The sequence below is a fragment of the Natrix helvetica genome (assembly GCF_964273705.1).
Source record: "Natrix helvetica genome assembly, chromosome: 2".
Lineage (NCBI taxonomy): Eukaryota > Metazoa > Chordata > Lepidosauria > Squamata > Natricidae > Natrix > Natrix helvetica.
The window spans coordinates 203,910,446-203,926,337 of record NC_138552.1 but is presented as its reverse complement, the minus strand read 5'-3'; the positions used below and the strand labels follow the sequence as shown (position 1 = coordinate 203,926,337).

The window sequence follows — 15,892 nt, the reverse complement described above, 5'->3', positions numbered from 1 at the left end:
TGGTGGGACCCAGAAGGGCCTTCTCAATGGTGGCTCCCTCTCTCTGGAACATCATTGCCCCCCAGAGATTGGAACGGCCTCCACTCTAATATTCCTCTGGAAGGTGCTGAAGATCTGGTTCTGCCAGTGACCCTGGGAAACCTAGAATGGGATGGAGCCCATTAAATGGCTCATGTGATCGGCTATCACTGGGGCGGGACATGGGGTGGGTGGGTGATTTTTTACATTAATTAATATATTTGATTTTTTAATTCGTTTTACTGTTTTTAGATGTGGTTTTTATATTCTGTAAGCTGCCTTGAGTGGCCATGGGCGAATAGGCGGCAATATAAATTTAATAATAAATAAATAAGGTAATCAACATGACCCCAGGACATTGCAATCATCGTAAATATGAACCTTTTGCCAAGCATCTAAAGGTTGATCATATGACAGTGGGAATGCCGCAATGATCGTAAGTGTGAAAAATGGTCATAAGTCACTTTTTTAAGTTGCTGTTGTAAAGTTGAATGGTCACTAAAGGATTTGTTGTACGTTGAGGACTACCTGTAGATGTAGCACAAAAGGAGACACATTGCAAATTTTGCCAAGGACTCCGAATGACGAGAAAGCGTTTGAAAAAGGATGAGCTTCCAACTGCATGATTTCAAGTATGACACGACTATACATTTTATCATAATCAAACAAGACAAATCCCTTGTACATGTAGAACTGAATGTATAAAGTCATCAGGAAGACAGCAATGGTGAAACAGCTGATACAAGCAAGATCAATATTTATTGCATGCAGCAAGTGAATTACAATGTCATCAATAGACCTCTAGGTCACAGGATTCCAGATTTAAAAAAGCATGCCTGGGAATTAAAAGACGGCTGGGGGAAGAAAGAAAGAAAAGTCAAGAGTGAGTATGATAATTTTGTTGTAACGTGAAGTTCTCCAACCTTTTCATCATCTTCTTTTGATTCCATGTGCTTTTCCACTACATTCAGCATTTCCTTTATCTCACATTCAAATTTATCAAGGTCTTTAGAAGCCACTGCAATTCCAGAGAGCTCCTGCTTAGCAAACCTTTTATGAGCGTCCTGGCTGAACAGCATCTGGCACACACAAAGATAGCAAGCACACTGATCAATTAGTCAGTATATTTATATACATTTCACATAACTGCAACAGTATAGTTGTAAATGAGTAAATAACCTTCTAGAATTTCTCATTCCTAAAACTGACACTGAGAAATTATCTTTTGCAGATAGCTTGTAGAAACAGAATTACAAGTAAAATAAAACGATTTTTTCCCAAAAAAAAACCAAAACCAGAATATATTAGTTTACGTGCTTTTGATGAATAAGAAGAGAAAAGAGAATGTTTTCGAGTAGCATGTCATTTTAACATTTTAAAAATTAAATAATTATCTTCTTTCTTTTTCATGTTTAAACAGTACTGGTGAAGAAGTATTGCTGTCCTACTCAAAGTAGGACAGAACTAATGGAGGTAGTCCTTGGTAGCAACTGCTTCATACAATACATTTTCACAGTTACAACAGTTTTGAAAAAAGCAACTAGTCTCTAACTCTCGCATTTACAGCTTTCACAGATCCCTAAAGCAAAGGAAAGCTGAAGTATTGTGCTGTTTCATTTAGAGACTACTTTGCCAAACCACGAAACTAGCTTCTCCCAAATGCAGTTGCTAAACAAGGACTATCTGCATATTTTTGTCCTTGTGCCACCATGTGCAGGAGATAATCTCCTAAATAATGCAAAAATGCAATGAAATATTAGAAAGCAGTTCCCTTTGACAAAATGCAATCCCATAGCATGCATTTCACAGAAACATTAGAGAAGTAAAAAAAAACAGCAACATAAATGTAAAAATAGGCCAGCAGATACACTTTGGGACCAGGAAGTCTTCTGCACTCACCTTAGCACTTCTGATGTGCTGTGACACTTTTTCAAAGTTCCTATTCAGTTCTGTCAATTTGGGTTCTACAAGCTCATGACATGATACGCCACGACCGCTCATCAGCATAACAGCTTGGTCACGCACATTATCAACTCTGAGACTAACAGCATCCAATTCTGATGTTAGGCGCTGTGAATGGGGGAGGAAATAGAGTTATTGTTTAGACCACAGTAGGATTAAAAATGGAAGGAAGGGAAACAAGACAGCAATCAAAATCAGAACCTGGCAGACTTTCATCTGGATCCAAAATATGCTATTACTGTCTAAGCCGTGTCAGTAAAAGTTCAATTTTCCTACCTTCACTGTCTCTTCTTTCTTGTTGGCAGGCTTTTTCTCAATCTCATCCAACAGAGCTTCAGCTTGATACAGCCAAGTGCTTATGTGGGCAACGTTCTCATCAAAAATCTCCAGTTGACTTTGGTGATTCTGTAAATGAAAGACAAAGATAAATCAATGAAAACGTACCTTAAATGTCAATAAAATGGAACTTTTTAAATAGAAAACATTCGCACTGATCAGTCAATGGCACTTTCGTTTGGTATTCAGCTCCTTTAATGCCAAGACCTAATAATAATTTGGTATTTATTTGTTATAATTTTAGTGACTAGATTTATGTCTTATTTTTTTCTCCCAAAGCTCAAGATGACATATTATACTCTGTATTCCTTCCAGATAATTTTTTTACAGCAAAAATTCCAACACTGCACACACACATGCACACACACATGCACACACACAGATATGGATATGAATACAGATATGGATATGGATATGGATAGAGAGAGGGGGGGAGGGGGAGGGGGAGAGAGGGAGAGGGAGATGGAGATGGAGAGAGATATGATAGAGGTAGGTAAGGTAAGGTAAGGTAAGGTAAGTAGATAGATAGATAGATAGATAGATAGATAGATAGATAGATGATAGATAGATAGATAGATAGATAGATAGATAGATAGATAGATAGATAGATAGATAGATAGATAGATAGATGATAGATAGATTTGCATTTAGATATAGATTTAGATATAGATATAGATATATAGATAGATGGAGAGGGAGTAGAGGGGGGAGGGGGATCGTGGCCATATCTTGCATTTAAGGCACTCAGTAACCAGTTTGCATTTTCAGCTATTTGTAGTATCCTGCAGTCACATGATTGCAATTTTCAGTATTTTTTTTGCCAGTTTCCTGCATTTACCTCCAGTTTCTGGCAAAAATTCCTACTGAAAAAATAGATTCACTTAACTGCTGCTTTTGCTTAATAACTGTTACAAAAAAAAGTTGTAAAATAGGGCATAGTCACTTGGTGACTCTTGACGATTGCCACAACCTACTACCATAATTCCAGGCTCAATTGTGGCCATAAGGCTAAGGGCTATCTATAAGTCCCTTCTGGGAGAGGGGGCGGTCTAGAAGCACAAATAAATTGAAAATCAGTCTAGAAGCACAAATATAAGATAATGGCAATGAAGTGAGAGACACATTCAGACTTGCAAGAAAGATGGCAGCCCTTTAAAGTAGAACAAACTTGAACATCTAACTCATGAATACTAAAAATACTTTGTGTCAGCCCTGGTGCTCTCAGGGGCTCGGGACTGCCATTCCGTTGATGGGGAGATTCATGACTGGGATGTTTCGTGACTTGGATTGCTGCTGTCAATTAGGGCATCTTTCGGAAACCTGACACCACACTTGTTTCCCTGCCATGCCAAGAACTTGAAGGACCTTCGGATCCTGCAGTGACTTTCATATGGAACGGCACCAGCGCAGACATGGCAATGTAAACCAGCATGGTCTGTCATGGCATCGGAGTATCTTGGGTGTATTGCACGCGCGTAGGAGAGGGCGGGCCACAGGAGTGTGGGGCACAGGAGAGTTTAAATGGTGGAGGGAAGTACGGAATTACAGGCTTGACTTTAACTCACTCGTGTTGTGCACCGTGTGTTTGTTGGAAGTACTAGAACAGGCTTATAAAGATTACATTTACCATGAACTACTTGCTTAGACATCTTGTTTGTTTTCTTTGCCTGAACAGAACCTGATACTTTGACTATAAGGTTACAGTAATAAAATCTTGCTTCCCTGAATGTTCCTCTCTTCTCCCTGCCCTGAACTATGGATGGTCAAGTCTGAAACACTTTATCAAATTCCCTTCCAGCTCTTATTTGACCATTGCCTTGGCTCAGTGGTGGGTTCCGGATCCCGTTGCAACTGGTACGGTGCGATAGGGCCTGGCGGCCACCACATAAATGCGCACAGTATCCTTACCTCCTGTGATGCCTCTGCGATGCTCCAGCTGCTTGGCGGAGCATCGTACAGGCGCTGTACACTGCGCACGCATGCGCAGAAGGCCCATTTCTTTCAAATACAGGTAAGGAACAAGGGCGGGTGGGTGGGCCCTCCGGAGCACCGTACCAAAGCGGTACCCGTACCCAAGTGTACCACCTGCAACCCACCACTGCCTTGGCTGCAGCTCTTCATCCTCTTCTTCAATACCTTGCTCAGTAGTAGTAACTGTGAAAGGGATCTTGGAGTCCTAGTGGACAACCATTTAAATATGAGCCAGCAGTGTGCAGCAGCTGCCAAAAAAGCCAACACAGTCCTAGGCTGCATCAACAGAGGGATAGAATCAAGATCACGTGAAGTGGCTTCCATGACAGCCATGGACCTGACTCAATTGATTCAGGGCCCGACACACGAGGGAGGACACACCCTGGACCTTGTTTTTGTCTCTGGCCAGTGGTTGAGTGATCTGGGAGGAGGGGACTTAACCATCACTCCCCTGTCATGGTCAGATCACTCACTCCTCCGACTCGACTTCCCTGGTGCTACCCCCCGCTGCGGGGAGGCGGAACCAGGAAACACTAGATGGTTCCGCCCCAGGCGCCTGATGGAACCAGATAGGTTCCAGATGGAGCTTGGGCCACCTCCTGCAACCCTGACCCGCCCCCGGGTAGAGGACCTGGCGGTCGCGTGGAATAATGCGACTACCAGGGCCTTGAACCGGGTGGCGCCTTTGGGGCCTCTCTGGCGGCAACGATCCACCCTGGCCCCTTGGTTTACCGAGGAGCTAAGGGTGATAAAACGCCGCAAGAGATGCCTAGAGAGTCGTTGGAGATCCTCCCGTTCCGAATTTGACCGAACACAGCTACGAGCCCATTTAAGGACGTACCTTGTGGCATTGAGAGCGGCCAAACGTCAATATTGTGCCACTCTCATTGCATCCGCAGAGAACCGCCCTGCCGCCCTGTTTCGGGTGTCCCGCTCCCTCTTGTTTCAGAGCCCGCGGGAGGCCCCTTTACAGGGTAGGGCAGAGGAGTTTGGGAAATATCTGCAGGATAAAATCGCTCAAATCCGGAAGGATTGGGTCCCTGTCAGTGGTCCAATGGAGACGTCCGTGGCGAGTCTTGAGACATCGATCTGGGAGGAGTTTGACTTGGTTGCCATCGAGGATTTGGACAGAATGCGTGGACGACTGCGACCCACCACATGTTTATTGGACCCGTGCCCCTCCTGGCTTGTACTGGCATCCTGGGAGGTTACACGTGACTGGCTCCTGGGCCTAGTGAACGCTTCGTTGGGTGAGGGGTCTCTCCCGGCCTCTTTAAAAGAGGCGGTGGTGAGACCCTTGCTCAAGAAGCCTTCCCTGGACCCTATGGAGCTGGCCAATTATCGTCCTGTCTCCAACCTTCCCTTCTTGGCGAAGGTTGTAGAGAGTGTGGTGGCTTATCAGTTTCCACGACATCTGGAGGAAGATGATTATCTAGATCCGCGCCAGTCCGGCTTCCGACCCGGGCACAGCACGGAGACGGCCTTGGTCGCGCTGGTAGATGATCTCTGGAGGGCCAGAGATAGGGGTTGTTCCTCTATCCTGGTCCTATTAGACCTCTCGGCGGCTTTTGATACCATCGACCATGGTATCCTGTTGCGCCGACTGGAGGGGTTGGGGGTCCGGGGCACCGTTTTGCGGTGGTTCGGCTCCTACCTTTCCGGTCGGACGCAACGTGTGTTGGCAGGAGAGCAGAGGTCGACCCTAAGCCCCCTTACTTGTGGGGTACCACAGGGGTCGGTCCTCTCGCCACTCCTGTTCAACACATATATGAAGCCGTTGGGTGAGATCATCCGTGGTTTTGGGGTGGGATATCATCTGTACGCTGATGATACTCAGCTGTACATTTCCACCCCGAACCACCCCAACGAGGCCGTCGAAGTGATGTCCCGGTGTGTGGAAGCCATACGGGTCTGGATGGATGACAACCGACTCAAGCTCAACCCCTCCAAGACGGAGTGGCTGTGGGTACCGGCTCCCCGGTTCAGCCAATTAACGCCATCTTTGGCCATCGGGGGCGTTCAACTTGCCCCCGTAGAGCGGGCGCGCAATTTGGACATCCTCCTGGATGCCCGGCTGTCCATGGATGACCATGTGACAGCCGTGGCAAGGGGGGCGTTCCACCAGGTTCGCCTGGTGCGCCAATTGCGCCCCCTACTGGACCGGGACGCCTTACGCACAGTCACTCATGCGCTGGTGACGTCTCGCCTGGACTACTGTAATGCTCTCTACATGGGGCTTCCCTTGAAATGCACCCGGAGGCTACAGTTGGTCCAGAATGCGGCCGCGCGGGTAATTATGGGGAGTTCTAGGTACTCCCATGTGACACCTTTCCTGCGCGAGCTGCACTGGCTTCCTGTGGTCTATCGGGTGCGTTTCAAGGTTCTGATAACGATCTTTAAAGCGCTCCATGGCTCAGGACCTAGTTACTTACGGGATCGTATCTTGCCCCATACATCCCTGTGACCAATTCGCTCGCACAGAGAGGGACTCCTCCAGGTGCCGTCCACCAGACAGTGCCGAGGGGCGGCGCCTAGGTGTAGAGCCTTCTCTGTGGCGGGCCCAGCCCTGTGGAATGACCTCCCCCCGGATATTAGGACTACCTCTGACCTCCGCTCCTTCCGTGTAAAGCTCAAGACCCACCTATTTCAAGTAGCTGGCCTGGCTCAACCATAGTCTGAACATATCGCTCCTGACGGGTTTTTATTTTTGTAATTTATTTAATTTATTTAAGGGATTTTAATATTGTGATTTTAATTGTCTCCATCCATTTGTCCACCTCCTCTTTGTATACGTCTTTGTATACGTCTATATTATATGTATGTCTGTCCATACTTGTATTTTTATGTTTTTATTGTACGCCGCCCCGAGTCCTTCGGGAGAGGGTGCGGCTAAGAAATAAATATTATTATTATTATAAGTGTTAATACCACTTTATAATGCCTTGGTAAGGCCACACTTGGAATACTGCATTCAGTTCTGGTCGCCACGATGTAAAAAAGATGTGGAGACTCTAGAAAGAGTGCAGAGAAGAGCAACAAAGATGATTAGGGGAATGGAGACTAAAACATATGAAGAACGGTTGCAGGAACTGGGTATGTTTAGCTTAAGAGAAAGAAGGACTAGGGGAGACATGATAGCAGTGTTCCAATATCTCAGAGGTTGCCACAAAGAAGAGGGAGTCAAACTATTCTCCAAGGCACCTGAGGGTAGAACAAGAAGCAATGGGTGGAAACTAATCAAGGAGAGAAGCAACTTAGAACTGAGGGGAAATTTCCTGACAGTTAGAACAATTAATCAGTGGAACAGCTTGCCTCCAGAAGTTGTGAATGCCCCAACACTGGAAATCTTTAAGAAGATGTTGGATAGCCATTTGTCTGAAACGGTATAGGGTTTCCTGCCTAGGCAGGGGGTTGGACTAGAAGACTTCCAAGGTCCCTCCCAACTCTACTATTGTATTGTATTGTATTGTATTGTATTGTATTGTATTGTATTGTATTGTATTGTATTGTATTGTATTGTATTGTATTGTATTGTATTGTATTATTATTCAGAGCCCATTACATCCATTTCTGTTTTTTAAGTTTTGTAAAAGCAATTGTTATAACAAATAGTGATTGCACAGATAATGGCTACACTTTATTTAAATAAATGTCAAAGAATATTTCAATGAGTCTTCTTATATAATAATTACTTTTAAAGTATTTATTCTTGGGCTAAAGCTTCAAAGAAAAGATTTTGATACTTCTTGGGCATGAAGTAAGAAGTAAAACTATCAAATTGTTCAATACATTTTACTATTTCGGGAAAAGCTGTCAAGCTCTTCATCATTTGATACATTTTTCCATTTAATAGGTCAGCCTTCCCCAACTAAATAGGCTCTAAAGATATCGTCCTAGCTTGCCTGGCCATGGAACATTCAAATTTAACATATTTGGAGGTGTTCAATTGAGTAAGGCCATTCTCTCCTTATAGGAAACTTGACATTTGCAAACATTTCCTACTTCAAGGGTAATAAGACCCCTATCAAAGCATATTACCCTATCCAAAGCCATACAGATAACAAATTCTGCAAATGTCAAAATTTGTCATTTGCAGTTTCAGCTTACCAGAAGTGTATTGCACCAATCTTCGGTCCAGGTTCGGACTCTACTCCATCCAGCATTAAGAACACAGAGTTTTTCCTCCAGAGAAGTTTCACTTCCATCCACTAAGGCCTGCAGTGCAGCACTGCTTTCTGTTACACTATTCAGATCAACTTTCTTCTTCTCCAATTCTCTCAGCACATTCTAGAAGACAACAGGGACCATTAACAGAACAAAAGAAAGTTTCTCAAGGTGACAGAAACCAAAAAATTACTATTGATTTGGTTTCTCTCTTGATCAGTTTTCCCAATGATTGGCATATCACTGCAATGATATATATGATACCGAAAGGAATCCAATTATATGATATGATATATGATACCTAAAGGATTCCAAAGCAAGGGATCTTCTAAAATTCAAGGTATCTTAGTAGTCACTGAATAGAAAATTTTCAAAGAAATGGTAGCTTCAGTAACTGGTAAATGTTTTAATGTGCTCTATTCTTTGTTTTAATTACAATCTGTAACTGATTTTGCAAAATCTATTATGATATATTAAATCGATGCAAACTGCAGTTATTATGCAATCTGAAAATAAAATACATTTATTTCACAAGGCTTCTTTTGCAAATTTGGGGAACTACATATCTTTCAAGGGGAAACATTAAGATTGCTTTTGAGGAATATGTTTTTCATAAATTGCAAAATGTTTTTAATATTTTTACTATACCTTAAATGTTCCTACAGCAGTTTAAGTAGCTGTTTACTAATAAATCAGTCTCACTTTCTTAAATGGTTCTTATTTTAACTGAGAAAGATGTATGCAATGAGTAATCTAATGCAATAGCAAACTATAGATTGCTCATATAGATTTTCGCTTCCTCCTCTGTTATTTAAGATGTAGAAATTCTGGACCTATTTAAAAGCAAATAAATGTCCAGCAAATTATGATTTGAAACTATCACTTTCTTGTAAACCAAGATCACACTACAGCCTAAACACTGTTTTGAAAACAAAGTAAGTATTCCACAGAATATAATTTCTGTCATATTTGAAAAACGCGGACATGGTTTGTTGCTTAAGGTTTCCAATGCTAATCCAAAAAAAAGGAAGAATTACACATGTTTAATAATATCAAATCTCCATTTAATTCTAGAGTTCGCTTCAGGAATCTCCAAGCTTTTTCTCACATGCATATTTTTTATGGTAGGATATATGCTTTCCTTCATAACACAATTCACTTTATACTGTAATAGAGGCGGTTTTCAGAAGGTTCTGACCAGTTCTGGAGAACCAGTAGTGGAAATTTTGAGTAGTTTGGAGAATCAGTAAATACCACCTCTGACTGGCCCCACCCCCATCTATTCTCTGCCCCCTGAGTCCCAGCTGATCGGGAATTAATGAGGATTTTGCAGTAATCTTCCCCTGAAGTGGGGAGGGAATGGAGATTTTACAATATCCCTCCCCTGCCACGCCCACAAAGGCACACCCACAGAACCGGTAGTAAAAAAAAATTGAGTCCCATCACTGTACTACAGGAATAACCAACGATTTCTTATTTTAGTGGGAAGCCACTTGGTGCCCTTTTTCACTTTATATTATACATCTAGTAATTCATGCATGCTCTTTGTTCAGAATAAGTAATACACAGAAATTATATTGTTTCATTTTCAAAATTAGTCCCAGGCACACAAACCTCCTAGCAGGCTAATGACATTTTGCACTCAATTAGTCAAAGAACTGACTAACCATGACATTTTTAAAATAGCAATCAATAATTAAAACAAGCAATTACATTCAAAAAGCCAACAGTTGCATTACATTAATAGAAAAAGAACAAAGTACAGAGCATTGGATCTGTTATTTTTTTTAATTCTCTTAGCAGAATTCAGCTGTTTGAAATAGTAAAGTTTCTACAAATGGCAAACAAATGAGTGAAGTCTCTCAAGTTGAGTTCAACATTTAGTGACCTTTTCTAAAATATTAATATGATAAATGCACATGAGCAGCATGCATATTACAGAATTGCTTTCTTTAAAAAGAATCCATAGGCATACAATACAATAGCGTCAGAAAACATGTCCCTATAACAGGAAAGGAAAGGAGACTAAATTTCTTGGAATTCCTTGCAGTACTCAACATGACATGTTTGGATGCAACATAGAATACATTTCCAAATAGATTCCCCATAAAACCAGAGGAAAAATGAATGCGATCCACCTGCTGAATTCAAATATATAAGCTAGGCTCCAGGTTAAAAAGATTGATTTTTGTCCACAACTGCTTCCAAAGCAAAACAGAAGGTATATTTTTTGTTCAACTATAGAACTATTTTGTTCAACTGTAAGAACTATAACCCCTTTCCGAGGTGACTTGGCCCCTGGGGGCTTCCTGGCAGGTAGAATTCAGAACTATAACAAGAAGTATCAAAATGAGATGCAAACTAAGAAGGCTAAGAACAGGCTGCTTACCTTAGCCCAAGCGATTTCAGTGTCCAGATCAAAAAGTGTACGTTCTGAAGTGGACTTATGCACCAGTTCAGCTTCTGTCACCTCTAACCATTTGGATAAGGAGAGGGAAACTTCATTGAATTTGCATGAGAGTTGCAATGCCTGTTCTATATCTTGCTTCCCTTCTGTCACCTATTTTGTATTGTTTTATAAAAAAGCATATAAAAGAGCGAGCATCAAGAACAAACAATTAAGAAAACTTATTTGATCAACATTATGTGTGGGTCACACAGTGAGCAGATGTTTAGATGGGATCTGGCATTTTTATTTACCTATCAAGTTCTTCCCAAGGACCTGGAATAGACAGGTGTTGCTGTTTAATGGTGCTAATGATATCTTCATAAGATGTATGAAGATGACTGATGGTAATTTTGTCAATACTAACCATTTTCAAATGGTGTTCCAGATTTTTGGAATTGAACTCAAAGCACCTTTAAATTTAGTATTATTCCATAACCTCTATTTTGGCTATGGTTACTTGCCTCTAAAAAGAATTTGTCCTCATCAGTCAACTACATCTATGAAGGAAAATGGATAAGGAAAAGGCATTCAATGACAATTCTACAAGATAGATGGACTCATGAAGGAAAAGATGATCTGTCAAGAAACCACCTCTTAGATCATTTATTTTATTTTACAAAAATAAAATTGTTTTCTTTTTATCAAATCTCAAAACAGAGCAGAGTTACTCTAGATAAGCCTGGATTATACGACTTTTGAGCACATGTGCTAAAATAAACCCTCCCCCCCAAAAAAAAATAAGCCTCCCTGAAAATATTTCAACACAGCAGCAGCCATGAGGTGACCACACTTGCCGCCTCCTGTACCTCAAAAATAAGACCTCCCCAAAAATAAGGCCAAGCACTTATTTTGGGGGGAGGGTCAAAATAAAATAAAACCTTGTCTTATTTTCAGGGAAACACGGTATTATTGATGTAGAAATTCATATATTTTCATCTCCTATTTAAAACATTACAGATTCTCATTGGAGATTTAACTTGTGAATAGTAAGTAAATCCTCCAAATCACTCAGGGTCTAAAGACGCAGCATGCCCTTCTCCAATTTGAAGAGACACTTGTTCAGCAGGCTGAGGTAAAGAGGCAGTCCCGGAACCAGCAAAATCTGGGGGCTGGGCAGAGGAGAGAATGTATCTGCCCTCAGTGTGGAGGGGATTGCCACTCCCGAATTGGACTTTTTAGCCGCACCAGACGCTAAGTTAGGACCTCTTTCCAGAGCATGATACCATAGTCTTTTGAGACTGAAGGATACCAATGTATCTAAAGCCAGTCTGGTTCATATAATATTTAATTAAATGCTTGATATTCACCTCAAGTGGATTTTACACAGTGAAACAAAAATATACATATGAAAGACTAACCTGCGCTCCCAAATCATTGTAAAGGAATTTCAGTGCTGTCAGTTGTTCATCCATGCTTTTGGGATTGTCTGTCTGTTGTTTCTGTACAATCTGCCTTCCTGTTTTGATCACTGTCTCCACCTCGAGTTTTACTTCACTCAGGGTCTTATAGAGTTTCTGGAATCAGGACACCATATAGTTATATTATACTATATTAAAATATATTATAATATTTCAACTTCCTGGTTTAATTTTACTTTTCAATAACTATCAGAATTGAACCCCATTATCATCTCTGTTGATCATCTATCATCAAAGCCACACCCCGTGGTGCCCAGTTTGCTACAGTCAAGGACAAATATTAACTAGATTCAAATTAGTCAGTAACCTATTTTGAGCAATGGTTTCTGTTTAGAAAATAAATCACAAAAATGCCCCCAACATCATAACAAATAGAAGTTACCATGAAGAATGAACCGGAGATCATATGGCAGTTTAGAGCAAAAAAGAAGAGGAAAGAGGGAAAATAGCATCCAAGTTCCCAGCATGTTTAAAGACTGGTAATCATGTCTGAATACAGCCCAAGTGCAATGAAACAACTCCACATTTTTTTTAAAAAATGTACACTGCTTTGTTCACATTGCTAAGATTTTGCTCATTTTTTAAATGACTTAGACTGATCACACTTTAATGGGAGATTTCATATTTGCAGTACAGATGTTTTAGACGAGGGAATAGAAGAGGAACTCATCAAAGCTGCAGATGACACCAAGTTGGCAGGAATAGCCAACAGCCCAGAAGATAGGATCAAGATCCAGATATATCTCAACAGACTTGAACACTGGGCCCTATCTAACAAAATGAAATTCAATGGAGAGAAAATGTCTATGGAGATTCTCAGTTATCAAGGTCATGGTTGTCCCAAAGGTGCTTTTTTCAAGAGGCAACTAGACTTTTTGGTTTGAAGACGTTTTGAGGAATCCCCACCAGAGCTGAAAAAGCTTCTTGGATGAGAAGCATTGAGAAGCAAAACATCTTCAAATAAAAACCAGAAAATACAGTTGCCTCTTGAAAAAAGCACCTTTGGGACAATAGAAAGAAAAGTAAGGTTTTACATTTAGACAAGAAAAACCAAACACATAGGTGCAGATCAGGTGAAACTTGGCTCAATAACAGTAACTGCGAGAGGGATCTTGCAGTCCTAGTGGACAATCACTTAAATATGAGCCAGTAGTATGCTACAGCTGCCAAAAAAACCCAATGCAGTCCTAGGCTGCATTAACAGAGGGATAGAATCAAGATTATTTGAAGTGGTAGAACTGCACTAAAAGGTCTTGATAAGACCACACTTGGAACACTGCATCCAATTTTGGTCACCACAATATAAAAAAAGATGTTGAGCCTCTGGAAAGAGTGCAGAGAAGAACAACAAAGACGATTAGGAAGCTGGAGGCCAAAACATATGAATGGTTGCAGGAATTGGATATACACTATCTCGTCTAGTGAAAAGAAGGATTAGGAGCAATGTGGTATCAGTATTCTAATACTTTATTTGAGGAAATATCACAAAGAGGAAGGGGTCAACCTATTTTCCAAAGGACAAGAAGGCAAGACAAGAAGCAATTGATGGAAACTAACCAAGGTGAGAAGCAACCAAGAACTAAGAAGAAAGTTCCTGACAGTGAGAACAAGCTTGCCTTCAGACATTGTGGGTGCTCCATCACTGGAGCCTTTAAAAAAAAGACTGGACAGCCATCTGTATGAAGTTGTATAAGGTCTCCTGCTTGAGTAGGGGATTGGACTAGAATACCTCCAAGATTACTTTCAACTCTGTTATTCGGTTTCCAGACAGGTCTGGAAAAAAAATCATGCCTAAAATCTTGGCTAAATAGACAATCAGCATGTTAGTGTTTTTTATTGATGAGACTCTATATCAAATGTGCTATTAAATTGGAGAATAAAATGATGCTCTTAGAACTTATGCAACTCTGATAATACGAGTGAAAACCACATTCTTTGGATACTTTTATCTCAAGGCACAAAGTCTCTTCCTTTCATTCCTGTTTCCTACCACTGCTGTGAATGTCAACTGTCAAGCTACTGGAAAGTTCACTACCATGGAGGTAAAGAAGCAAAGAAAGTTTCATAGAGAGAAATTAAGAAAATTTAGTTATAGCATTATATTACCATGCACTTATCAAAGTGAAACTGAATGATATCCGGATCAATATCCTTCACATCCAAGATATGGAGTTCAGCTTTTACACTATCCAGAACTCGTTTACAATCCAACATGCGCTGCTCAAAATTCGCTGGTTTCTGGAACAGCTGATACTTCGTGGATACCTCCCGGAGCTTCCTCTGTTTATGTAAGAAAGCAAAACATTTGACACATTCACACACTTAGAATGAAAAATCTTTCTACTAACTGTTCTTATTTATAATGTATATCTTACTCTTCTAGTTCAGCATTTCTCTCTTTTTTATGTCATTGTGGATTTCCTCTCCTTGTAACCATGCTTCCCTCTTCTTTAACTAACAAAATAATGTATCTCTAAATCTGAGATCTTCTCTTTTCCACTTAAGCATGACAAAGTCAACTCTTCAAAAACAAGATTTTAAACCCCCCCATCAAGCAGTTTTGTATAGGCCTATGTTTGGGGACTTTCAAAGGTACAGTGTGTACTCTCTTTCTGAATTTTCTTCACTTCTGTCAGCCCCAAAGCACAAAAACAGGCATGGAACACCATCAACTAATCAGTTCTCCCTCTAGCTACCTAATCAGAGAATTCAAAAAATGGGATTTAAACACCACCTCATGTCCTGAATTTATAATACTTCCCAGAATATCAAAAATCTTCTTGGTTGAATGGATTCCTCATCTCTAATTAGTATTGTCTTTTTTCTTCTTCTTCTTCTACCTTTCAAAATCAATGCTATCAAGTTTGCCACTTAATTCTTCATCAACTCCAAACTCAATCCTTCTATCCTGGTTTCTATTTGCTATGCTCTGAATATTTCTCACAAAACCAAACTATTCACCCTATTGTGAAAATCTAAATGCCTCTGTCTAGACTCCACTCTTCATAATCTCTGTTTTGAAACAACTGCTTTCCCTTTCCTTCTCTTTGGGGGATTTATTTGGCACCTCTACTTAGTTTTCTGTAGTCACTAAGAAGTGCTTCAGGTTCGCCAGTCAAATGCCATAATCTTAGTATTCTCTACTCCTCAAACATTTTCTCTGTCTATTAACAATGTTAATATCCATCCTGTTCAACAATTGTAACAATCTGCAATAACTGTCCAAGGATCTAAGAAAAGTGTATTATAGCATATTTCACAAATATGAACTTTCAGAAGTATGCAAAAGTATTATCCTACTTTTACAAATATACGCCTATGTAAGTCGAAAAAGGGGGGGAAAGGCTGGAGAAAATGAAACTGAAAAAGAATAGAAGTGACAAATAAATTAAATGTTATAGTATGTTAAATTATCAGAGTTTCTATTGACCACGATGCATTTGAAAGCAACACAACAACTCTGGGAACACTGGAAAACTAATTAGCATTATGGGGAAAACCTTGATTCATATTCAGGTCTTTGATTCTGTAAGTCCTACTATCTTTACCTGAATGTGTCTCTTCCTCTACCAAA

The 15,892-nt window shown here is 40.7% G+C and overlaps 1 protein-coding gene across 4 annotated transcripts in view; it reads right to left on the bottom strand.

Moving 5' to 3' along the window:
• Positions 1–15,892, bottom strand: part of UTRN (utrophin) — a 389,350-nt gene that overhangs the window by 253,707 nt on the left and 119,751 nt on the right. For all 4 annotated transcript variants that reach the window (XM_081943506.1, XM_081943504.1, XM_081943503.1 and 1 more), the window contains exons 32-38: positions 14,425–14,598; positions 12,259–12,414; positions 10,841–11,011; positions 8,395–8,574; positions 2,257–2,385; positions 1,918–2,088; positions 942–1,097 (exon numbers count right to left, since the gene is read on the bottom strand). In XM_081943506.1, coding sequence (XP_081799632.1) covers positions 942–1,097; positions 1,918–2,088; positions 2,257–2,385; positions 8,395–8,574; positions 10,841–11,011; positions 12,259–12,414; positions 14,425–14,598 — 1,137 coding nt within the window. The remainder of the gene's footprint in view (positions 1–941; positions 1,098–1,917; positions 2,089–2,256; positions 2,386–8,394; positions 8,575–10,840; positions 11,012–12,258; positions 12,415–14,424; positions 14,599–15,892) is intronic.